Source organism: Apus apus, chromosome 8 (genome assembly GCF_020740795.1).
Source record: "Apus apus isolate bApuApu2 chromosome 8, bApuApu2.pri.cur, whole genome shotgun sequence".
NCBI classification, from domain to species: domain Eukaryota; kingdom Metazoa; phylum Chordata; class Aves; order Apodiformes; family Apodidae; genus Apus; species Apus apus.
In genome coordinates, this window is record NC_067289.1 from 16,731,010 (window position 1) to 16,757,606 (window position 26,597).

General features: G+C 39.7%; 1 protein-coding gene across 1 annotated transcript in view; it reads right to left on the bottom strand.

The window, feature by feature from the left end:
• PDE6D (phosphodiesterase 6D) overlaps window positions 1-26,597 on the bottom strand; it is a 36,226-nt gene that overhangs the window by 3,927 nt on the left and 5,702 nt on the right. The window contains exons 2-3 of the mRNA XM_051626858.1: window positions 3,904-3,992; window positions 24-149 (exon numbers count right to left, since the gene is read on the bottom strand). Coding sequence (XP_051482818.1) covers window positions 24-149; window positions 3,904-3,992 — 215 coding nt within the window. The remainder of the gene's footprint in view (window positions 1-23; window positions 150-3,903; window positions 3,993-26,597) is intronic.

Consider the following 26,597-nt stretch of genomic DNA (forward strand, 5'->3'; position numbering starts at 1 on the left):
CTGTGCACAGAGCAGATACATACCTTCTAGACACTGCCCTTTGAAATAAACTTTCTGTTCCAGTCGGAATTTTTCCATTTGTTCTGCTGAGGAAAAGTTTAACTCCCTAGACACTGCTTTGCATTTCAGGATTTTTTTAGGAACTCGAGCTGTGAAACAGAGAAAGCAGCATTATTTGGACACAATAAACAAACCCAGCTGCTTCAGGTGCTATTACAGTACATTTTGAAGTAACGATTAGTGCTAGTACAAGATCACAGTAGCAGGTGAAAACAAAAACACAAAGGACTTTGTTTTGACATTTGTGGGAGTGAAAGCCAAGATGCAAATAAGTTAAGTACCTTGCCCAGAGCCAGGAACGAAAGGTGTGACAGAACCAGAGATACAACACTGATATCTCAGACTCCTGGTTCTTCACCGTTTGTCAGGAAAAAAACCGCAATTATTCAAGTTGAAAGATGAGATGAAACTTAAATTTTTATTTTAGGAAGTTTGCTGAAGACCACAAGCAGCCAAGGGCTGTGTAGCACAATAAGCATGTTAGCCCTTCTCACTTCTCCTTCCCTTCCAGACTGTGCATCCCCAGCAAACCACCAGCAGCAGTTCCTCAGCCCAGCAGCTCTGTTTAGCCAACTCACACAGCTCTGGGAAATCGTCCTGTCAAAGTCTGAAACTTGTCTGTTCCCCAAACACTGAAACCCACACAGGCAGTAAAGCCAGTATTAAGCTAGAGTTTAAGAGAGACTCATTTGGCAGTCCCAGGTACCTGGGCTCATGGCAATGGGTGAGACACCAACAACAAGCAGCAAACTGTACCTGGTAGATGTTTCATAAGGCTCTTTTTAGAGGTGGAGGAGTAAAAGAAGGGACAATTTGGGAGCACTGATTAATATGCTGAAAGGTCCTAATCAAGAGACTACTGGGGGGGGAGTCAATCTACAAAAAATCTCCCAAGCTCATCATACTTCAGTGGTGTGATTGCACATAATCCTTCCTGCACATTAGAAAATGTCTCATGTAAATTTATTAGAAACAAAGAGGGGAGGGAATACAGCTGGCATGTACTTTATGAACCAAACTCTTCCCAGGTGGAAAGCGTATCAAAACATCCATGAGCAGACAGCAGGCTGCTGTTTAATAAAAGGAAGAGGCAACCAAACCCCAGGCAAATCCATCTAATGTAGAACTGTTTAATGGAGTAGGACCTTGATATGAAACCAATCTAGAGAGCTGGAGGGTTAGGGAATGCAAGCTACCACCCTATCCCATGGAGAAGTATACAGCCTGTGGCATGTTTAAAAAAGGTAACAAAGAAACTTAAAAGTGTAAGGGAAGAATTTTAAGTGTAAAAGCTAATTATTTTTAGTCTTTTTTTTATCAGCTAGAAATCTCTATGGCACCATCCTTTTTACTGCCCTCACAAGTACAGACTCCAGCCTGTTGTGAATAAACATCCCTTCGCAGTTAAGTGTAAAATGACTTGTTAGAACTATTCTGCAACTTAGTAATTACATGTCTTTCATCCCCAAGACAGACTGCTGAGAAGCTTTGCTACTTTGCTTTAATATTGTAAAACTACAAAAGAAAAGGTTACTTTTAATAAAAGTAGGATTGTGTAGTCTTTAAACCCCTGATCTAAGAGATTTTAATTGATATTTATACCACCAAGCAGAAAATTGTAATTGAAATAATTTATTTTCAACTCATTTTACTTTTATGCCTTTTTTCCATTCAGAAGAGAAAAGAAATAAGTTGGATTCTCATCAGTCAGGACCATTAGAACAAGTTGAAATGCAGGTAAGTACAGACTTAATCCTAAATCTAGTACTTCTTTCTGCTAACCTGATACACAATACCTGCACATTTATTTAAGCTATCATCTAGTCAAGATACTTCATTCTGATAAGATTAGAAAGTGATGAATGGCACATTTCTTATTTATTGAACAACCAATTTTGGCTCCAACTGTGTTTAGTTAGGAACTGAAATTCAATTAAAATATCTGTATGTTTTCATACAGTTTAAGAAAACTACCTTAAACACTTGAGACATAAAAGAAAAAAAGCCATCCTAGCCAAACTTATTTTATATTTCCAACTACATATTTTCTTAGACAACGAAAGGATTATTTGTATTTCCTGAATGAAAGCTGGTTGTGGTGACTGGGAACAACCATGGGGATTCTACAAGTGCTAGATCTCAGCAGCTTCCTCCAAGCTTTGCTTAAATATTGGAAGAAACCAAACTTTTTGGATTTGCATCTCCCAGGTTGCCTCCCAGTTTTAACTGCAGTCACTGAATTGAGCTAATTGGGTTAACATGGAAAAGTTTCTGCTGTCAGAAGCTGGTTTAGATGGTTAATTCCAGTTTCAGGCAGTGCTTTTCACCACTTCCAGCAGTTTATTGTTAAGACTTGACAGCAATCCAATAGCACATTAGTATTCTTTTTATTCAATTTAAGTGGTAATAGTAAGTTTAGGTAGTAATACAGTATCTTGATTTGAAATGTAAGGGTTGTTTTTTTTTTTTTTAATAATCCTGTACTTAAATTAAATAGAAGTCCTGTTTAAAAAGCAAATAGAAGTCCTGTTTAAAGGAAATATATTTAATTCACTCTGCTATATATTTCTTTGCTATGTCTAGACTGTGATTTGCCCTGAATGGCCACAGAACACATGCACACAAGTAACAACATAATGACTTTGAGACACATAGGCCTTCATTTTAAAACAATTACTCTGTTTGCCCTCACTACTTCTGTTGCAGGACTTGTACCAGAATTGCATTTCCCCACATCTTCTTTTAATTCATAGTCAGATTATCCTCCTTTGTTGGGACACCTCTCCCCTTTCTTAGCCTATTTATTGAGACTAATCTATTAGTCTCAGCCTTCTTTTCTTGCTAACCCATACAAGACTGGTTTTTTTCCTCTTATCCTAAGCAAGACCATCCTCCCATCTGTAATCTTTTCAGTGGCTTCTCCTAATGGCTCTTCTCTGCACCTGTTCCAGTTTGCAGCCATCCATCTTCTAGATGGATGACTGAATTGCACACCAGGTAAGATCTTCAATTCTTTGTGCAGTGGGCATGAATCTCATGACAAAGTACACTTTAATTAATTCCCTGAGCTCCTCTGATGGAAGTGAGGGTTCCTGTTTCATATGTGAGGAATATCTGAGGAACAGTGGGGTGATATGATTGGCCAAAGTGAGAAAGATGGCAGGAGGGAAATGAGGCAACACAACAAACCCTCAAAAGACAGGTCCAGCTGTCCTCTCTGCCCCAAAGCACTTCTTTCTGTAGCTGCACTGAACCAAGGCAGTGCAACAGCCTGATGAGGCAGAGTGAAGAGGATTCAGAGACTAGCCAAGCATCCAAGGAGAAGCTTTTGCAGCACAAAATCTGAGAAGACTGGGAATACTTTTGGCTGATTTTCTTCTGTTTTCCAAAGCCTGATTCCTCATTTCTCCTAGGCCTCCTGTTAGCTGCTGTGGGCATACTAGGAAAGTTGTGGCCAGGCAAGGTAATAACTGTGTATGCTTCTTCTCCATTGGTTCTCCATTTGACCTCTACCTTGACTAAATCCTGTTGTTGTACTAGAAAAGCCAATATATATTTATACTTTTCATTTTGGAATCAACACTAGACCCAGCAAAGGCTGGCCACTCACTTCTTACCCAGCTGTGCTTCCTGTTTAGCACTGTTTAACTTGTCCTCTTTGCCAGCCACTGATCCACGCCCACTGTTCGCCATGTGTCCCCACTTTATTGTGATGGAAGCCTCTGAAGGTGTGAAGTCACAGCCAGGACATCTGTTCTTCAAAGCAGGGGTACACTCACAGCTCTGGTGACCCAGATGTATGGCACCACCCACCCCAAAATGCACAGTAAAGCCCCACAATACCTTCATGCTCCACTCCAGGCACAGACAGATCTTCTGTTCCTTGCCAGAGGATTTTCCCTGTTTCTGCATCCCGAAGGTTCATCCAATTTCTGATTGGGAAGCAATTAAGGAAAATGAGCTGTCTGCATCCCTAAATGCTGCACCTACTATTCTTTGCTAAGCTCTGAAATAGGCTACTAAGCTGAGTTTCAATGAGTTTTTATTCTGAGGAGGCCTAGGAAAAGAGGTGCTTTTTCCCAGCAAATAAATGGACAAGCCAGCCCGTGACCAGAATGAATCCAACAAGAGTTGTATAGTCCCAGATGTAGTTTTCACTTTAGGTAGAAGCTTGTTAACCTCATTTATCCTTTTCCATTGCTTCTAAAGGATAAAGGCAATGTCACCATGCTGCAGAGAAGCAGGAACTTTACTAACAATAACAGATAATTCAACACCAATAATTGCTGTTCTCCAACACTTGAAAAATGCTAGAAAAATAAGTGCTTCCCATATCATATTAGAAAAACATCTGAATAAGCTTGTTTTCCTAGTTTACAAAATATGAGTATCAAGGGCTGTCCTGTTGCTGTTGACCTGGTAACTGCCACTCATGGGAATTCTTCAGCTGCTGTGCACTAAGCACTTTTCACTCTCAGCAAGTGAGACTGTGCTAGTTTTCACAAAGCCCAGATCACTCAATTAGTCATTAAAGTTACAGGCAAGTAGGAAATACATTTTCAAAGGGACAATTAATAATGATCTTAAGCACACCTTCAAAAAATCTCTCCTCCAACATAACTCAAACATCGACACATGAAAACAAGGAGCCTGCACACCTGCCTGATGCCAGTTTGAGCAGGGATGCAGGGTCAGTGAACCTGAGGCCCTGCAGCAGCTTCCTGCTCCACAGCTCATCAGAGCAGCTCTCAGGAGTCACCAGTATAACTGTCAGCAGCCTAAACAGAGCAGGAGCTGTGCAGTAAGCCCAGGGAAGCCAACGCTTTTCCAGATCTTTCCCTCTGCTGGTTTATAGCAGTGCACCTTGCCTGGACAAGACACTGGAAACTAACTGGGAGAAGAGAGAACTGTTCAAGGGACTGACTGCGGAGGTGGAGTAACAGGAGAGGGACAATATGGACCTTGACGTAGGTATAAATAGTTGTCAGATAAATTCATATTGAATTCATCCTCTAACACACAGTTTCCACACAGACTCACACAAACTCATCTTTTTTCCCCAGAGTTTCAGGGAAGAAACAGATGCTTTATCAAATTTTGCATTATGGGGTAATACTTGTTTTAAACTTATGTGGAGGAGGGAAGACTGCTGCTTCAGAGCAGATGTGAGGAGCCCTTCCCTTCCTGAAGGCTGGCCAGACTTTCCAGGTCCCACTGAAAGGGCAAGGGGAAGCAGAAAGGTAGGAATGCTTGCACAGGATCTGTTTACACAGGCATGTAAGCCTTACAGCTTCCAAAACTTGGCAACAACTTGGAGCACAGGAAGAGGGAGTGTAGGGCAGCCTGCTCATGTACCTCAGTCTTGTTCTAAAACACATAATATATACCACTTGTTCTGGGATTACAGCAAAAGTGAAGGGGGGAGAAGACAGAACGCATCATCCTTGGAAGGCCCCATATGCCACCTCCATCTCCTGGCAGAAAGCTGGACAGTGGAGGCCTCTACCCAGCCAGCAAACCAAGGGAGGTGGCAGCTGCAGGCAGGCAAGTCAGAGAGAAAATGAGCAGCAGCATGGCAAGAACCTGCAGCAGGGCAGGGCACTTTGTGTGGTGCTGGCTAGAAAACTCAAAGTCCCCAGCCAACACAACCCACAGGATGGAACTGCCCCAACTGTAATTTCAAATGTCAAAAAAAATCCACCATTTTTAGATACATCTTCCCACATACAAACATACAAACTAGCCAGGATGAAGCTGTTTGCATAGAAAGCAGTGTGCAATCTACCAAATGCCATGTGTGAGGGACAAATACCAAATGAGACAATCTTGAGCATCTCACTGATGATTGATCTTCACACCACCTTGTGATGCAAACACTCCTGACCATTAGCAGAACAGCATTCAGTAAATTGGGTACTTGATTATCAAAAACCTGCATTGCCTTTAAAAATTGATCCCCTTCAGAAATATTTACTTGGTATTTGTTCACTATGAATATCAGTGGGAGTTATGAGCTCACAGGCCTTGTCAGAGGTTGTGTAAGTGCTGAACTGAGCAGCAGACAAGTTCCTCTGAACTGGAGATGAGACACTACCCAGAACAGCAAACCCTGCACTGCACAGGAACTGATCCAGCCTCCCAAGTGCTATACCAGCACTCTAACGCACTGTCTTCCTTTTTCCTTTCTATACCTTGCCTTGCCCTACCTTCTTGTCCCTCTTCCTTTATCAATTTTTTGAGTACTCTGAAATCACGTTCACCATTTTCAAGTGTTACATTAGAAGTGCTCTTCAGAGAATATACGTAGCCTCACAGCTTAATTATTATCCTTACTAGGAATAAATACAGAGTGATAGCAACTTAACTATTTCTGGTGAGAGAAAACACTCCTGTGGACTACTGACTTCTGTCACTTCTCCTTATAAGGATTTACCTTCTACTCCAGCCCAAAAGAGATGGTACAAGTTCTGTTGCCATGCTGAACTCTAGATCTGTAAACATTTGGGGTGTTAGACTTCTATGATGTGCTATCAGACTTCATTCTGCATTAATGTTCCACTGCTAGAGTAAATCCATGCAGGACAGCCTGCCTCATGCTTTGTATTCTGTCAAATTAAAGATGAAGAAAAAACAAAAAGCTCAAGATTATAGCCCTGCTGCTGAGAGCATTCAGGTCAGCAATGCATAACATGTTTCCTAGAAATTATCTTGTATTTAAATAATCTGGACATTACTAACTCATGTAAATTCCATATCAAATTAATTAAGATTTGATGTTAGTGCAACCACAGGCTTTCTGGCCTAGACAGATGCATGTGCAGGTTCAGGACATGCTTTTCCAACTTCTGCAAATAAAAAATTAGATCAAACTGCTATCCGTGGTGGATACACAGAGTTAAAATACGTGAATCCAGACATATTTTAAGGGAGCAGAATACTCCAGCCACTACATAAGTTTTTTCCCAGTAACAAAGCATTATTAAAAGGGAAGAACAAATCATCAGATCTTAAAAGTGCACACACACAAGCCTCCTCTGTTGGAAAAAACACTTCATGTTCAACAGATTCATCCTTTGAAAAAAAAAAAAAGTTTAAAAAGAAACAGGCATCTGAAAAAAATTTCCTAAGTCAAAATCCAGACCATTTATAAAACCAAACTGTAATGGAATTAAAAAAAAAAAAGGCAAAACCCATCACAAGTGATTTTTGGCAAGGGAATACCTGACAAAGCAGCAGCTGTACTGCTTACCTAGTTAGCAGCTTATCACACTATTTCTGTCATCTTGGATAGAAAGGCTGGTATTAGGACATACCCCAGAGTGAAGAAAATGGAGATCTTGAACCAAACCCAGACATTGTTATCTTCTAATGTGTTTAATTGGTTTAAAATTCTTCCATCCCAGCATGAGAGATACTGTTACTAAAAATAAAAAGTGCTCTGACTTTGGAGCAGCAGTGGAGACCTGCAGGCAGGATGAAGAGGGCATTTTAAGTATTACTGAAAAGGAGAAAGTAAATTAATACAAGTTTAACACAATTACTCTTTTTGAAGAGGTTCACATCAAGCCACTTTGCAGGGGTAGCTAAGAAGAGCAAGTAGAGAGCCAGGCAGTTATAGCTTTATGAAGTTAATTTATATGGGAAAAAAAGAACAATAGTACATTCCTAATTCAGCTTCTCATCCTAAAACCACAAGAACACTCTTACACCATCAAGTTTTCATTCTCCTGCATTTTTACATATATATTTTTTGGTACAAAACAATGTTTGATTTAAGACTCAAGAGATCAAATGTTCTTCAATCCCGAAGGCAAGGAAGGATTAGGTAGAACAGCAGAAGGAAGGGTGTACTGTTGATCTATTTATATTCCACCACCTATTGGGTCAGCAAAGTCTTACATAAAAGCTTTGTAGTAGCTGGAATATACATGAGATGAATTAGCTTCCTCACAGTCCTACTTTGCTTAGCCTGATGAAGGGAAATGGTTTGTGCACCTCAAAATCCAAATTTTGTTGTCTTGAATCCCTCTGATCTCAGAACAGAAATTTTTTCTTTTTTGTATCTGTCACAGACATCACTTCTTTCAAACAAATCAAAATATACCTACTTATCTTTAAGTGCTTTTAGCATTGCAAAAGTTTCCCATGTATTACCACACTGGTAATTAAGAATTACTTTGAAGGAAGAGAATGAGTACAAACAAAATTAATCACTGAAGTAGTATAGAGTTAAAGAAGCTCTTCCCCAATCTCCTTGACTATTGTTTGTATGTTGGAATGTTTAGCAGTTTCTGAATATCTCAAAAGGCTGGAGCAAACAGTAGGTGTTGTTTGTTCCATTAAAATGGTCCATTTTTCTTTTTATTTCTCACTGTCTACGCCATTCTAAAAGCTTAGGAACTGCTGCACTCTTATCTTTCATAATAAAAGCACGCCTAATGTTCATAACCACTCCTGGAAAGGAAGGTCTTTCATCATCTTTGCCAGCTTTTTTTTGTCTTTTTTTCTGTACATGAAATGCAACATTAAGAGCAGCTCACTACATGCCAGGTGCAAACAGGATCTCAACAATTACATGTTAATAAGAATTGTCCTATGGGATAAATGACAGAGAGAAGGTGGAGCTGACAGCCCAAAACAATTCAGACTTCCATTTCTGTTGCAGACCCAGAAAAGCTTCTGATCAGGACTGCCCAACCTTCACTCCTGATTTTACACTGCCTGTTGTGAAAAGCAGCCACAAGCAGGCACTCCAGACACCAGGGAGCATATTGCTTTAAAAAATGTTACAGGTAAATCAAGATCAACCTTTAGGGAATATTTTTCTATCAGACATATTTGCTGAGAAGAATATTTGCATCTCAGTTGTTTCAATCCAGCCTCAGGAATAAGGACCAAAACAAGTTAAGCAAAATAACTGCCAAACTACAGGATTATGAAGCAGACCACCCAAACAGCCATTGCTTCTACTCTGCTCATGCCATTTGTCCTCTAATCTTTCCAATCTCTAATCTCACTTTTTATTACAACTCCCAAATCCCTCTTCCACATCTCTTAATTGTGTGCTTAAATTTAAGCATATGCACAGACATTCTGATGAATCAGGTCTTTGGGTTCACTCTGCACTCATGAGAAATGCTGCAGTCTTTGGGGTTTAATAAACCACAGGTATATATGTTGGCAGTGTGGTGAGGAGTCTTTCCTCCTACCCTAAGGGTGAATTTTGGTGCAAAATCATATCTGAAGGAACGGAATGAGAGTCCATCCATTCTGTCTAGTAACAGAAGTACCAAAGCAAACACACAAAACGGAAGCTATTCCTCAGACATTGTTGGAGCCTTTGGGTTTTAGCAGTGTCAACTTCTCCTGCTCTCAGACAGCAGCACACTCTCTAGGGTTCCAGATCAGTCAGAAAGCATGTTCTGCCAGCTCTTACAGGAGCAGGTATTTTTTAACCTGGCTTGATTGAAGCACAAGGTATGGGTTACTGTGCTTCTCCAAATGACAGGAAGTGCTGGGTACTGGTAAGGTGCTCTGTTAAATGCTCAAATGGAAGGAAGCCAATTATCCCTTCAAAGCACTCCTGACACTCCTGTACTCACTGTAGGAGAGCCTGCTTTTAAAGTTTCCTGCACAGAACAAACTGCTATGCAACAGAAGCCAGGAAGATCCACAGATGAATGTGAACCATGTGACAAAATGCAGCAAAAGTCCTCCGCAACCAACAAAGTCATTTCCCAGCAAATTATGCAATCAGAGGGAAATATAACAGCTATAGCATCATACCAAAAAACCCAACACAGTATCATACACTCCTATTGTTTTACTTCCCTTTTTACTTTCTCCTTACATCTCTGCTTGCAGTTGCCATCTATACAGATCTTTTATCACCACTTAATTTCATTTAACATCAGACAGTCCTGGAATAAGCTGTTCTTGGCCTGTACTTGGAAAGACAGTCACAACTATTACTGAATACCATGTCAACCTTACCTTGATTGTAATAGAAAATTATGTTAATAGGACAGAAGTTAATATTGCTGTCCTCTATTCTACTCTGCTCAACTCAGATAATTTCTGCTATGCAGCAAAGTTCGTCCTGCTGTTAAGCTGCAGTATTCATTGCTACATGTCACATTCTCCATCTTAACAAAGACACTCTCTGGGGTAACCATTCTGAAGATGAGCTGTGTTTCTACCATGCAAGTATTTCCTGCTTAAACTTCTTATTATAGATTATCTTAGCAGGGCTCACATTGGGGCACACTGCAACAAAAATGCAGCACAGGTTAATTTGTAGTCAGATCACCTGCAGAGATGCTAATCAAACTACAATACAGAAACTGTTTAACTTGGCATACTTTAGAGATGCAGTAAAACCATGTCCAACATTTGCTAATAAAAATTTTATGCAGACTATCCAGTTTAGCATCTGTGCCTTTCAAACAGTTTAGGTTGAATAATACAATTATTCTTTGCTATTTTCGTCAAAATGGACAATTAACATACATCTCTACTCCACAGCATCCTAGTGACATCACATAGAGGAATAAGGCCCAGAGTTTGCTTTCAGTTAGTTTATATTTACTTTTCACTCTTGTCAATTTACTGTCTGAAAATATCCATGGTGAAATTTCTCCAGATCTTCCATATTTAAATCAGAATTGGTGACACCTGTAGTAGGCTTCACAAAAGCAGGTACTTGTACAAAAAAATGAGGATGGACAGTTCCTAAACTCCTGAAAGAGAAGTGCCCAGCACAGGCAGGCAAGGTGGGAGAATGTATTTAGTTTCTTCAGTAATACACAGCAATATTGCAAACTAAGCCAGGCCTCCACTTCACTGACTTGTCCTCTCTTCCTTAAACCAAAGAAGCAAGAAATAAATGGAGGTATATTTTGAAGGAAAGAATTAAAAGACCTACTGAGATGAAGCTAAGGGTCATCAGAAGGGAAAAAGGTAAAAAATCAATGACAGTGGTTTGCAAGCAGCTGAACTAGGGACAGATGTAGACACTGTTGTTTCAAGATTTACCTCTCTGTCCAGCTGAGTCTAATCTTGTAGGAGTTAAATGCCTTACAAATTCCAGCAATTTTTGTCACTGCTGAGCCACAGGAACCAGTTTAGACACTGGCAAACAACCTTTGGTTTCTTCAGACAAAACCAACAATCCATGACATTCCCCAGAAGCTCCCACCTGCAGTAGGAAGCTCCTGTCTACCTTGTTACCCTGAAGTACCTGCAAAGGCCACACAGATAAGGCTTCTGTGGAGTGTGCTAGGCACTTTTCTAGGAACTAAGCTCAACCTAAGAAGCCTAACCACTTCTAAGCTCTAAAAGATAATACCCTAACAATGAAATCTAAAGCAAAAACCAAAACACACACAGAATACGATGTTGGTTAAAGCGGGAATAAGCTCCAGATCAAATGTACACACACATGGCCAGCTCATGGGGCAGGTTCACCCATCAGAGAGAGCAAACTGCCTTCTGTGCCAGAGCTGTGGAAGTGCTTTGTTTTCTACTATTAGAAATGTATTTTGTTTCCTCTAGAAACAGATGTTAAAATGGTTCCTAGACCCAGATAACAAGTGCCAAAATAAAAGCAAGCTGAAGCAGTGTAGTGGTTTTATGCTGCCTTCTGCTGCCTATGTTTTTTAGGCTTTTCTTTGGCTTCTCTGAATAGGCTTGACAGGATTCCTTTATACCAACGCCTTAGCAGGAAAAACAATCTGTGATCACATCTGGAGATTGCTTTACATCGTAGGCAGTAAAACAATTAATAACTTAGAAAAACTCATCATTGCTTGTAGGACCATCTCAGAAGAATGAATTGCACAAAGAAAATTATTTTCTCCTTTCCCATGCAGTAACACTCAACTCCTCCCCGTCTTTTCTGCCTTTTAAATGCATCTCAAAAATTAGCATGTTAGAAAAGCTTGAGCTCATGCTAAGAACCCTTTGAATATTAACATAATTAATGTCATCAGTAATACTCTGAGTTTGCAGAAACAGCAGGTGAATCAATGGGACTGATGTATTAATATGAAAAAAGAATGTGACCTTTAAAATCCATAGGGCTTTATCAGGATGCAATTTTAAAGTGGGTTGCTGGTAGCTCAGTGGAAAGAACAAATCTGAATGTAACTAAGGAGAAAGCTAATAGAGACACCACATACACAAGGGAAACTAAAAATACTACTGAAACATAAAACACTGGGGCCTTCTTTCAGAAGATGCCCCAGCTATTATCAGAAGGTGAGGCAGCTCACAGGACAGCTTGAGAAGCCACTCCAAAGCACACTATGAAAAGGGAGAGGCAATTAAAAGGCAAATATTCCTGCAGCTCAAATCAGGCTGGATAGAGATTTTTTTTTTTTTAATCCAGAATGCTTAACATTAAGTTAAAGGCTTTAAACCCCAAAACAAGTTGGAATAAAAATACAGAGTGATTCAGTTTACTCACTTTTTAATTTTAGCACATCAAACAAACCTTCCTTCCTGCAAGTGAACACTGGAAGTGATTCAGCCATTGAAACAACTTCATTTCATCTTCACTACTTCAGAACATTCAATCACTTCAACACAGCTGAACTATTATGATAATATTTCAAGGTTCTCAGCAGTAAGTGAACTAGAGGGAGTCTCATGGAAATAATCTATCAAGGGGTACTGGTGAATAACTTCATTTTCATAGATGAGGTTGTAACCAGAAGCCCTCAGTGGAATTTACCTCCCTGTAAATCATTATGGCCTACTGTTCTTTACAGAGTTGAAACTCAGGATGTCATGACAGTCATGAAACAAAATTAGCTTTTTGAACATTGATATGCCTCTATTTTATACCATTATTTGTTTTAAAATATGCATTATATTGGCTTGCTTATAAAAGCAAGCTTGGCTTGATTCCACACATTTTTGCAACACTGTAGGAGTAATTTGTTTTTAAACTTGTCTAAAAGGATCTTCACACTTCCCCATGCTGACAGGGCACGGACCTGAGCAGAGGGACAAAGATTTCCTTGGCCAAATTTTTAAATTGGATAAATATGGCTGCTTAGCTGGCCTTTTCATATAGTTTCACTTGGATGACCTGCAGCCTTGTGTGAAGTGTGGAAAAAATATCCTAAAAGGCTTTAAAAAGGCAGTTTTATAGAGCACCATTTGTGCCCAGTCAATGCCTTTGTTCCTTGAAGACCTCTGCAACAAATTCTCTGTTGAGCCAAGTGATGTTTATTGAAAATGGCATAGCTGGGCATCAGCAGGTTCCCCTGCTGTTTGGTTTATCTGTCCTCTCAACTCTGAGCAGCATTTCAGTCTGAAAGTGTCCCCCTGGTAAAATAAGCAACCAACAACACAAAAAGCCTAGATCACTTCCAACCGCCAGTGCTTATCTTATGACCATGTGCTTTTCCCCCCATTGATGTTTCATTTCTTTCTTCTTCACCTCATGTCTCTTCTTACAGAGCTTTCAAGCACACCAGCTCCAAAGAGATTACTTCTGGTAATCCTTAGATTTACCAGATCCACGTATTTTAGAATAATATGTCATTTCCTGGAGGTATCAATATATCATGCATTTCTAAGAACAGATCTGCAGAGATTGGAAATGGATGGGAGACGGGGCTTTGGAATGAACTCATTCACTGGATTTGCACAGCTTCACACTGCCACTATCATCTACTTTGTGCTACCCCAGACAGGAGGGGAATCCTCTGGCTTAACTAGAAAGATAGGATGTCCCACTGAAGAGACAACACACTACAGCTCAGTGACAACAATTCCTAGTACTACAATGTGCTTCAAACACTTCAAATAATGTTCTCAAAGTAGGTTTTTAATAACTGCGTAAAGACTGGGAAATACACATGAAGACTTGCCCAGAGCCACACAATGAATCAGTAAGAGAAGAGGAAGGAGATCTCAGGAGGTTTTTGGCTTCAAGTCTTGTGCTTCAGTAGAGAAGACTGCTTCTCCTTTTAGAGAGCCAGGAACTGCTCTCTGGCTAATGGAAACTCTTACTCCAACTTGGAATGACTCTGCAGTAGCACAGATTGCTGCGATCATGCTGCAGAGCGGGTGCCAGTGGTTCCCTTTGCTCCATGTTTTTCTTGCTTTTGGTGGTTTCTCAGTCACCCTAACTAGAAAGCAGGGTGGTTCTGAATCACTGCCAAGCACTACTAATGGAAGTGGGGAGCAGGAAGGAAATAAAGATGACTGATTGCAGAATTAGAAGTACTTTTTAGTGTCTAAAATGGCATATTAAAGCAGGACAAAAATAAGAGGTATGAGCTCTGACAATAGAAGCAAAATGCTTCTATCTAGAAAAAAAACAGTAAACCTTTGAATCTTAGCAATAGTATTATTGTTCATTAAAACAACTTAAAACCACCAGAAACATAGAACAGTGGAGTCACAGGTGAAAATATATTTGTTCCCTTCTTCTTGGTTCATTTTATTTCAAACAGAGTTCCTGCAAAAATGCTTAATTTCCTTTTCTTTTCTGTTTTTAACTCTGGACATTCAAGCATTTTCTGAGCTCAGACAAAGTGCTCCAGTTAAGTCCATATACAGGTCATGCTTAACACCAGAGGTGGTTTATTGTTCATTTAAGACAAGAAGTCAGCTAAGCTAAAAAGTCTCTCCCACTCTAAAAACTGGAGATGCCCCTGACAGGCAGTTTCTGACAGGCAAGGATTTTATATACAAGGCTTCCTTCAACAAAATTTCCTTACGTTTAAAAGGGAGCCCAATGACTGAGTAGGAACACAGCACTTTTTCATGTATTCACAGTGTCCTCAAAAATGCCAGCTCTGGGAACTGGAGCAATAATTTTGTAAAACAGTCAGCAGTTAATCTGAAAGGACAAAGTCTTAAGACAAATGCCATGGCTGTTCATTGCTGGCAGGGACAGGCAGACACCATTTTGTACAGAGTGACCATCCATTTTGTACAGAAGGACATTCAGAGATTACCATCTAAAGGACTCTTAGGAGCTGAACCAATATCAACATATTTTGTTGAAGTCCAACCAGCCTGATACCACCTTCACTTCATCAGCACTCTGACAGAGTCCTTGAACATGGGCAGTGAGTGGCGAAGCCATTAGTCTAAATTTCAGAGAAAATGCCAAGTCTTGAAGCTGGTTAAAATAGTAAAAATAACCAATCTGTGCTAGGCAGAGTTGTGCTTCCAAAATTAATGCCATTCATCCACCTTCAGTAAAAGGATCCATGAGTGGATCCATAACACTGAGGTATTCTCCTATATGAGGTGTTGTAATGGAACTGTATTTTGGGACTAGCTCTTTCCATGTCCATTGAAGCTTCCCAGAGTTGGACTGCAGGCAGGTAGCCACTACAGGGAAGTCCACCCTGCTGCATCTTGCCCTGTTTCCTTTTGTCATCGTGTTATTTCAGGATCGGTTGGGATCAGAGCCACACAGGGTCTAAGCACAGTCCTGGAATAAAAAGCTTCTGGAAAAAAGCAGTAAGTTCCAGCAGCAAGGTTTTCCTTAACTTTGCTTGGAAAAGCTCCAGCATCACCAGAGCCAGCTCAGAATGGGTAACGACTTGTTTTTCACTCATTCCTGTATTACTTTTAAGCAACTGTTAACACACATAGTTGAACACGTTAATGGCAAATATTTTAAATTTTAGTTATATACCTGAAGTTGAACTCCTAAATATGGGACTGCCATCTTCCTTTTACAAAATCCCATGCAGAAACATATTTATTCATTTTGATGGATCTCCTCTATTTGTGAAGGATGATCTGAACATTTGCTAACCCTACCTGATGAGATTTCTCCACATAGGCCAATGACACGGAGAAACAGCAGCTTTGTTAGCAAAGATGTACACTGTGACAATACAGCTGGCACATGGACAGAGGTGATCAGTCTGAATGGGTCTGGCAGCTCCTACCCGGAGTGACTTTGATGTTCCACTGCACACCTCAGCACTCTGGGCCAGGAATACAGGCCCAGGTAACGAGATGGGTCTGCACACAGCCAGCCCAGACACAGCAGACCTTCAAGTGTTCAAGCTCCCCACTAGCCTTATCTGTGGAATTTTGAGCCTATTCACACTTTGGGAGTCACCACCCGTCTGCTGTCTCTACCAGAGGAATAACTTATTGTAAAAAATACTGGCTACTTTATTACACAAATAGGTAAAGCAACATTTCAGAAAAGGATGAAAATGTACTTAGAAAAACCTCACATGAGCTAGCTAGATACTTTGCAAAATGGTAACTGAAGCTTACTTAAAGTTAGAAGAAGCAGACCTATGGGGAAGCCAGTTTCTGTGGAGTGCATTTTAGTTCAACCAAGATGAGCTGCTTGGCTTCCTAACACTTGTTCTATTTATTCCTCTACTACAATCTTCTCAGTGTGACGTCTTTAACGAGGAGATCACAACATCCTCTCTACTGGCCAGGAAGATTAAGCAACACACAAATACACACCCTGAGAAAGCAAGAGTCTTTGAGATTTAACTCAAAATCTATGCTCGTTTGCATTAAAGATTTCACATTTAAATGACTGAATGATGTTAATCTTCCACTAGTATTACACTTTTTATGAGAAGGTATTATAGGATAGAAACAAGTTTGCTTTTGAAAAGACATTTTTTTATCACTATATAAAAGATGCCTGCTGATTTTCCTTAGGGTATCTTATGTTCCTGGGAAATTTGAATTTAATGGTGGATTTGCCCATGCGCAGGTGGCACTTAGACCACCAGCAAGGGAACAAGGGGTTTGTTGTTTTTTTTCATAAAGCTCAATAAATACACCATTCCCTACTAGAAAGATCTCTGATATACAATCAAAGTCCATCTATTTTTTAACTGACCAATAATATATTTTGTAGTATTTCTGCACAAGATTCATTGGTGTAACAAGGATCCCAAGAACATAAATGGAAATAATTAACCTCATTTCTATGTTCACATTAGTAAAAGGCTGCTTTAGGGTGAGAACCAGGAAGACAGAAAAGAAGATCACAGTTGAAACAATAGGAGAATTTCTCTCATCAGTAGTCTGGCCATATGACAGAGCAAGTAAACACAGCAGCAATAAATTAGGATGGTTTTATTTAATTCAAAACCTAACCAACAATCTTAGCTAGAACTGCATAGCTCTATGCTGAGATGTGTGGCATCTGAACAGCCTTTCATTTCAATAAGTCTGCTTTAATTGCTTATTTTCTAACTTTTTCCATTGTAAGGCAAACAAAGATGCCATTGAGGATGCATCTTCCCTGACAGGGCAATAATGTATGGTAGGATCAACAAATGTCTAGCAGTTCAGCAACACCTGGTTCTTCATCCTACCATTCCTTTGGACTGCTGCCCACGTGGAAGATCAGCACCACATAGTTCACACCTACAGCATTCATATGCTACCTAGACATCTATGTCTGTCAACATTAATAATTCCTGTACTGTCATAAATTGACATTAAGCAGGTGATTAGAGTGTTCACGAAGGAAACAATCCTGCTGGCTTGGTTACCTCTCTCAGATGAATACTGTTTACTCAAGAATTTTACCGTAATCTCTGTTGGCAAAAAATATTCCACACAGAACAAATATATACTCCAACATGTAGTGGAATCCTCTTCCTCAGTCTTCGTTAGAAAAACCCATGACAAAACAAAACAAATACCAAACTTACAGCAGCTGCACACCCAGAAATTCTGCAAAACAAGGGAGGCACACGTGTGAGTCCTCCTAGACTGAACTAGATGGCCCTTAAATATGCCTTGGAGAAACACTGTTCTGTGGAGAACTACTGGTAAGAGAAGGTGCCTTCCATGAAAATGTTCTCACATGGATGCATTTACTAAGAAAAGAGAGAGAAGAAATAGTTTATTACCACAGAAGCAGTCATCTCCCTCCTCTCTATCAAAGCACCCCTACTGATACAGAGCAGAGAACAGAGGACTACATTAACATGTGAGAGTGAAAATCCAGACAGGAAAACCAGCAGTTGCCTGCAATAGTTTAGTCCCATATTTTTTTTTCAGTTGAACTAAACAGCTTGGCCATTCAAACTCTAAATCATTAAAAAGAGCAAGTTTCAAGATCAAATCTCTTTACAATCCTTCTTCAGTTCAATGATGAAAAAGGTGCAGCAAGTATGTTGTGTGACAGACTCACATAATTTGTCAACATATTTACACACTGAATATGTCCTAAAGGAGACAGGTCTGGAAAACAGCTTTTTTTTTAACCCCAGTTGAGTTAGCTACACTTTAGGTCTGAAACCTTCTTGGTTTCCAGGACAACCGTTACCTAGTGCTACCTATAAATTTGAGATGAAACTTTACACTTAATCTTTATTCAAGGGATCAATGAGGACATTTCTTCCTGTTACATTTTTGGTTTAACACAGTAAATTGATCCACCCCATTAAAAACATAAGAAGATTCTGTTTCTTGGAGCTACAACCAAGACAATGAAGTCTTAACAACAAGCAATGAAGAAAAAGAACAGATTCTGAAAGCAATCTAAGAAGCCTCCTGCAGAACTCCTGAGATTTCCAGAGTTCCAGAATCTCACAGCTTCAACAGTAAGATTATTCTATGTCATCTGCTATAAACAAAGCTTTCTTCAGTAATGCTCTCTGGACTAAAATTAAAGCACTTATTCAGATCTAAAAGAAAACCTAGATGATTTGTGCACATCTGCAAAAACTGTTGGTATACTTTTTCTTCTGAAGTTCATCACTATGTCCACAAACATTTGTATAGCTGATAAAAACTACTATACACAAAATAAACAACTTATTGGCACAGCAATCCTAATCAGTGTTGCTGAACACACTCTTCTTTCAGTAGCAAGCAGCATGAAGAAATCTGAACCCAGAGAGGTCAGTAAAAAAGGAAAGATTAATTTGTGCAAAGGACTTGAGGGACTCAGGGACATTTATTTGGCTATGGAACCTTTACACTGTCTGTTAGCACTGCAAACCCCCACCAGATCAATAAAGCCTGCAGTCATTACGTCTGATATCTCCTACCTTCCAGGAAATGAACTTCTGAGTTTTATTCTAATTGTTAATAGGCAGGTGCTCACACCACCAAAATCAGCAGTAATGGGAGTGCTTAGATTCTGGTTGGCAGTCTCAGTGAAGGTATGAATAAAAGGTCAAGCACTGCATTTCTCTTGACTTCACACACATTCTACCTAAACTACCCTTGCCCTACCCAAAGAGAATTTGTTCCTCAGTACCTTATCACCACAATGTTAATTTTTACACAGTACCTTTCATCAGCAATTGAATTAAGTAGGAGTTTGTCAAAGCACAGGAGCCAATCCAGATTAAGGCATGGAGTGAATTTAGAGTGGAGTTAATGGTCTCTTATTTAACCCTGGTCTAGATGTTCTTATTCTGCATCAAGAAGAGTCTAATTCCAAAGCTACGAAGTTACCTCTGTGATTCAGAACTGGATACATTCATCCTGGGATAAAGGTATGCAAAAAAGCAGAAACTTACGATTTACTAAATTTTAAGCATATAAACCCTACGATTTTATCCAGATTAGGGCTTTTTGCAACAGCATAGTCATGTCTTTGATACTGGGAAAGGAAAGTACAGACACTGCTTTATCTCAGTGAGGGACATTTAGGAAGTGCAGCTACATCAGTTCAAAATCTCCTGGCACCAACAAGCTCCACACTGCCCAAGCCAGTTGGCATAAAGATGGTGTGTACTCCCTTAGGGTGGGATTACAGCTCCAAGTGCTGTTCAGGAAAATAGGCCAGACAATTGAACTTCCTTTTTGAGGTGTGCTCATACCACCTCTCTCACAAGGAGTGCTAAAAATCTACCAAAATGAATGAAATCCTGAAAAGATACCCTTCGCAGCTTGCAGAGCAAATGCCAATTGCAGCCTCCAGGGAAAAGGTGGGACAAATGCTGTTGCTGCAGAACATCTGTTAATTAGTCTATAAGGATTTGTGTTTATGCCAAGAGAGAAAACCAACTATTGCAACAGAAATAATACAGTTCTACTGTTTTGTTCAATCTCATAGCAATATGCACTGTATCTGCCTGAGTGTGACACTGCAGTTGCTAGGGCAGAAGCCACTCAGCAGTCTAAAGGCAGTTTACTCAAAGGACTTCAAGCTTTTCTGAACCTCTGCACCTTTAACACCACCCCAAAACATCTCACACACAGTGCATCCCTTGCTGTTTCAATTTGGTGTTGTTCTGTAACTAGGGATGCATCTAGAGATCACCACAGGTTCTCTGGGAAAGCAACTCAGTATCCTTGAAACGTAGCAAGAGCATCGCAAGGGGATTTAGTCTTACTGAGATTTCATAGTAAAACAGTATTTAGCCCTGGCACTAACACCCTTCACTTAATAAACAACATAAAAATTCAAATCAGCCAGAGGAACAGCTACAACAAGCACTTTTATAAAGTGCACAATGACAAATGCCAGTCTCCTATTTGCTGATGCAGCACAGCAGGGGAACAAGCCACCCTTTTCCTGGCATTAGCTCAAATGGTTCCTCAGATACAGAATCAAAGTGATACTGGCCTGAATTTCAGTGGAGCTACAGATACTTTGGGTTTGTGTTTTGTTTTGGTTTTCAAGTTGGGCTATGTGTACGTGAGAAATGGGCTAACTTTAGACTCACAAACAGTACAACCCTTACAGCCAGGGCCTCCATGACTAAACACGAAGAGCATGTTCACTGCCAGCTACCCTATTCTTCTGGGGATGAACTGGCAAAAAATGATTATGAACATTCTCAACACCAAGCCAAGGGAGTAAGTGATGTGATTAATTAGGTGAATGTGAGTGGCCCTCTAAACTGATAGAACAAGACCACAGTGAGAATCAGAGGTGGTTCTCCAAGGGACAAGAGAAAAATAGGCCACAGATCTGAAACACTGAAGTAGTTACATCTCTGGAGCACTACACAAGTCATTGAAAGAACCATTTTACAGTATCTTTTAAAAACCTGTCTTTCCTCTGCTGTCATGACACTGTTATTTTTGGGAGCCATGAACAATTTCTGCTGATACGACAGGAGGCTGCTATACAAACAAGAAGTTGACGACTCATTTTAGGACATGTAGGATCAAAAATATAGGATATAAAAGTCACTATCTGCTACATTGGACATGAGTACATTATTTAACAAAGTGAAAGCAGTAAATTAGCCTAATGGCAGGACCACATGCTGCAATATAGATGAAATAATTTTTGGTTCTCCACTTAAAACTGACAGGACTAAGATTATTCAAGGAAAACAAGTTCATTATCTTGTCTCTTCTGAGGAAGGAAGGAAAACTTAGAGCACACAGACCAAATGGAGAGTCAAAACAAAATTGAAAATACAGTCAGGAGGGATTGATTGGCAGTTGCATGAGGAAACTAATCTTGTAAATGGACCAGAGGCTGTTGAAAGCAGAGGCAGAGAGGAGGAATAAAAGGGGATTTACGGAGATTGAAGCAGAACTCTCAAAAAACAAGGACTCCATATCAGAATTACTGTGCTTTTTTAGGAACCTACTAGAATATAAGAAGTGCTTAATTTTGCAGTGTGGATTAGTGATTTGACAATTCAACCAACCCAACATTTTACAGTGTTAGACAGAATGGCAGTCTGAAAAGAGAGTCAGTTGTTTGGAAAAGAACTACAGCAAAACATGGAAATTACAAGTAAAAAAATAAGTTTGAAACAACTTTAGAATAGGTAAAATACTAATATTTGGTTCTGAATGTTGGTACTTTTATCAGCCTCTACAGATAGACTAAGGTGATTTCTACTCATGTGAAACCCTGAGCATGTCACTGAAGGATCTCTCAAAGATGAAGGTCTGTGCCCCAACCAGCATCTCTCTTCTTTAATATGCACTGAAATTCAGATGAAAAACATGTGGAGATAAAATAATAAAATCTCCACCATAATGCCAAAAAAGCAATTATGTCTGTTACTTCCAAGCAGCTCCTATAGCTTTTGTTGTCAATAACATATACAGTTACTTTTATGCTAAGATTTTATTATTTTAATCCAAGTCTATTAATATATTTTTCAGCTGAAGCCACAAAGTATCTTACTTCTGCTGTGAAAAAGAACAGCATGTATAAATAAAACAGCTGTAGTTCACAAGTGGATTGATTATTTCAATTTAATTATTGATAATAAAAAAATAACAATAATTTAGTTACACACAGCTCAAACAAATACTATGTTTTTTAAATATTATTTTAGTGTTTCAAAGTGTGAACTTCATAAGCATTTAAGGTGAATGCTAATGTTGTGAAGTTATACACAAAAAGCTCAAAAACTGCCATAATTAGCATTATCTGCACGGTTTACAGGTGTGCTTACATTAAAATATAGTCTTTATTTATTTTGAATTTCCAGACACTCCTCTGCCTCATTCACTGCATTTGCTATTTCAGAGCTGGCAAAACTGGGACTCATGCAAACAATGTTATTAAGAACTAAAACAAGGAACTACTGTTTTATCAGTGAAATAATGCATGAGACCATCATGAACCACAAAACATTTTCACCTGGCTGCTGGCAGGGCTGTATTTAACTGGGGGCCTTGATGACGGCAGTATGGCTGGAGGTCCTGGAGGAGTAGGGGCTTGCGCTGTAGTTGCCTGGTTAGTGCCTCACCTTTGCACAGCCAGGGAGGAGGTGGTGGTGGGGCTGGCAGTGGCAAGAAGGGAGCTTTGATTCTTCTCTGAGGAACAGACCAGAGCTCTGAAGAGGTAAGCTTATTGCTTTCCTGGGGGAATCTTTGTTTTACTTTGTGAGTAATACTTCAGGATGCTTGAAAATACATCTGTAGGTTTGTGAGGTTTTTTGTTCAAAACTCTGAAGAATTTAGTCTAATGGCAGAATGGAGATGCTAGGAGAACCAGGGAACCACTTGTTTCTTTCTTTCTATGAAGCTAAATGTTTCCCTGCAGAAGCTGAGCTTAAGGTTAGTGTTATACTAATATAATGCAGTCCAGGTCCCTTTGCAGGAATTGCAGGGGGAAGCACATAAAACAGTTCCTTCTTGGAGCTGTTTAAATACTGTGTTTTTATGGCAATAGTGTAACTGTAATGATTCCTTGTGGATTAATGAGGGAGCTATGAATTAACAGCCCAAACTGGATTGAGAAACTTATTGGCTTCTCTTACTCTTTCTGGAAAGAGTACTTCAAAAATAACATGCTTTTGTTCTCCAAAGCTGCATGTGTTTTTCAGCCAACAATTTCCTTTGTTTAGCTCATTATGAGAGTTATAATAAGAGAACTGAGTCTCTAAGGGCACTTGCTAGATGGCCTCAGACATGTGAGTTTGCCTGGTCATTGGGCAGTAACTTGTCACACAGCACAGTAATGCTAAAGACTTTTTGTACTGAACAAGGAAGAGAAATGATAACTGCCTTAGCAATGTAATCTAAGATGCATTTCTCTTAGAAGTTAAATGACCACAAAATTAACAATGTGAAGTTAAAATGCTAAATTACTAATGCTAAGTTAGGACTTTAGAACTGGTGCTGCAAGGGACACTAAGCATGGGTATGTGAGAAATGACCTCAGGTGAGCTGGTGGTGACTGCTGGAGAAGACAGCATGAGTCTACACTGAGAACAAGGTCATCTGATGTGAGACTGAGGCTGTGGGCATGACATCTGAGAGCAGTAGTGGTTGGAGAGGGCTGCTATTCACAGCCCTCCCTAGCTGCTTACCTTCTCCCTCAAATCTAACAGCTGTGCGGTCTGTAAAACTACTAACCTGATCTACTTGACCAGCACAGGTCTCTGCTCCCTAACCTATTCTTAAGCTGTTTAAGCTTGTATGCCTCATTCTGAGTGAAACAAGAGGTTGCAGTGCTCATCTGAGCAGCTCAGCTAGTAAATCTGAAAATTAGGTAACACACAGCTGGGGATGTTAATCTGTGCTCTGCACAGCTGCTGTGGCAGAAGCACCCATCAAGCAGAATGTAAGGACAGATATTTTTCAGATGTCCTCTTTCCTCAGAACCAACAAACCCATACTAATTCCTGGACAAAGCCTTTTTAAATGTCACTTAAAGGTTCAAGTAAAATAATAATCAGAAGCACTTTTTTTCCCTCTTTCATCTCAGCTTCTGGGAAAGAAGGTAACTTTATGAGTCAAAACAAGTTTTAAGCTGGACTGTGACTGAGTATTTTCATGCACTGAAGAGGCTACCCAAAAAACAAGCTGGAAGACATATGTCTAAAGTATCCACAGAAGATCCCCTTGTATTGTCAGTAAGTGTTGGTGTCCAGTTTCCACATGGGTTGTTCTATCCTACCACATGGTGGGACAGTAATGGGGACAATGGTAGTTCTTCCCTCTCTCTGCAAACCTCTTCTCTTGATAGGAGGTCAGGTGTTGAAGAACTCTCTTTAAGCACAGAGCTAGCAACAATTCCTTACAACAGATGAACAGGAAACGAGTTCCTCCTTAGTAAGGGTCTCTATAAGCATTTTCCCATACACAGAAATTTTTATTTAAAGCAATGCAAACAGCCAGTTTTTCACTGTCTCCTAAAATAGAATTTCCTTTGACTTTCCAAACCAAAGGGACTTGACATTAACTCTGCTTTGCACAGCAGGCTGTCCCTGATTAGAAGTTTCTGACTCCACGTAGCCTCTCTGGAAAGGCTTAAATCAAGCCAGCTGAAAGGAAGCGGAAAGAGGCATGCAGGCAGTCTGCTTAGGTGGGGTATGCATTCATTGGCATTTAAAGAGTAAGATTTCCCCTCCATTTTATTGATACAAGAAATAGAAAAAGATAAATATAATCAGCTGTCCCAAGGATCAAATGACCTTCTGACTCTCTACAGAGTAGATGAAGCTTATGTACATAGCATAGAGAGTGACCCATATAAACACTCCCCTGTGGAGTTACTAAGAAGTTAAAATCCCCTGCACTCTCATTCTCTCTAATGAGAGACAATATTGCTTCTAGTTAGTGAAGCAATCCTTTCAATACAGGAGTAGATATTCAATAACATGATGCTTTTGTGCACTGTTATCCCAAAGGCTGAATTAAAATAAAAATATTTCTCTCACTTTTTACCCAAGTCTGCCATTCTTCCAGAAGAATGTTACCCAATATTCTAGTCATGAATGTAATCAACTCAAAGGTTCACCCAGGACTGAATTAATCTGATATTGTTTCCCCTAAGTCTCCTTTATACCTATAACTTCTGTCACAATGAGAACTCCTTTCAGGAGAAAACTGACAATTGAATGTCAAGTTCACAATCCCATCTGAAAATCCTGGCTGTTGATTAGGATTTAGCAATATGCAGCTGAGATGTGGTTCCTACAGTTGTACACAAGAACCTCAGTTACACTCAGATGTTTTCTGGACAAAGCCTCCCTGCAGTACTACTTGGACCACTTGTGTCTACTTGGACATGTCAAATGGCTTTGGAAACTTCATTGTCATGCCCAATGAGTGTATGGGGGTGTTCCCTCCAAAAGCTGTGATTTAATCTTCAACATTACTCTAGGGGTGGTGCTACACAGATGCCAAACCTCCTGCTTCTGTGGGTGCTCCTGATGCAATCTCTGGATAAAATGGCAGCCCCTAAGAATGGGTTTTAGCATTCAGTGCTCACTACTGCAGTTTCTTGCACACGAAGTGTAAATACATGATCTGCTCCTTAAGATGTGAGCACTTCCTGTGTGCTCACAGAACTAACTTTTGATAAAATTTGCTGTACTAATATGCAGAAAGAGGCAAAATTCAAGATTAGCAGGTGGACCTTAAAACTTTGTTTGCTGCTTATTACCTGTGTCTGGGAACCTAGCATATGTCATACTTTATAAAAATTTTTACTATCTAGATGCAAACAAGACAAGCTAATCTTTAATGGAGAGTCTGAGCTCAAATTTGAAGCTGTCCTAAATTTTCCAGCTTAGAGATAGGGAAATAGAAATGGCTTGTATTACATCAGTTGTGGAAGTGAAAGGCAGAAGCTGGAGTACAGGGAGTGGCCTGCTGTCTTAAGTGAAATTTGTACTCAACATTCTTTCCAGATCAACTCAAATTCTGAGGTAAATGTGTAAGAGCAAGTCAAATCAGCTTCTATATTAAGCCTGCTTTAGCTAACAGAAAACAATTTTTTTCAGAGACACATCAGATGTCTCTGTAAAAAAACAAAACAAAACTACTTTGAACAGTATCTGTTTAATCTGAGGATTTTTAGATGCCTTCCAGCCTTGTGTACATCTATGTAAGCTTAGTTTTTTCACACATGTTGGCTGTGAAGATGCATGGGGGTGGAGTAAAGGGTGGGAAAGGAGGTCTATCAGTTCTCTCTTAATGATAAAATGACTTCTGCTGTGTGGAAATTCTGTAACAATGCTGTAGCATAAGGCATCAATGACTTCCAAGGATTTTGATCTCTGACAAGGATGCACAGAGTAACTGAGATTCTTTTCCCTCATTTCCTTTATATCATTAAGATAATTTTGCTAATGACAACTGCCTTATTTTATGCATATTTTAGCATGAAGCAAGCAATT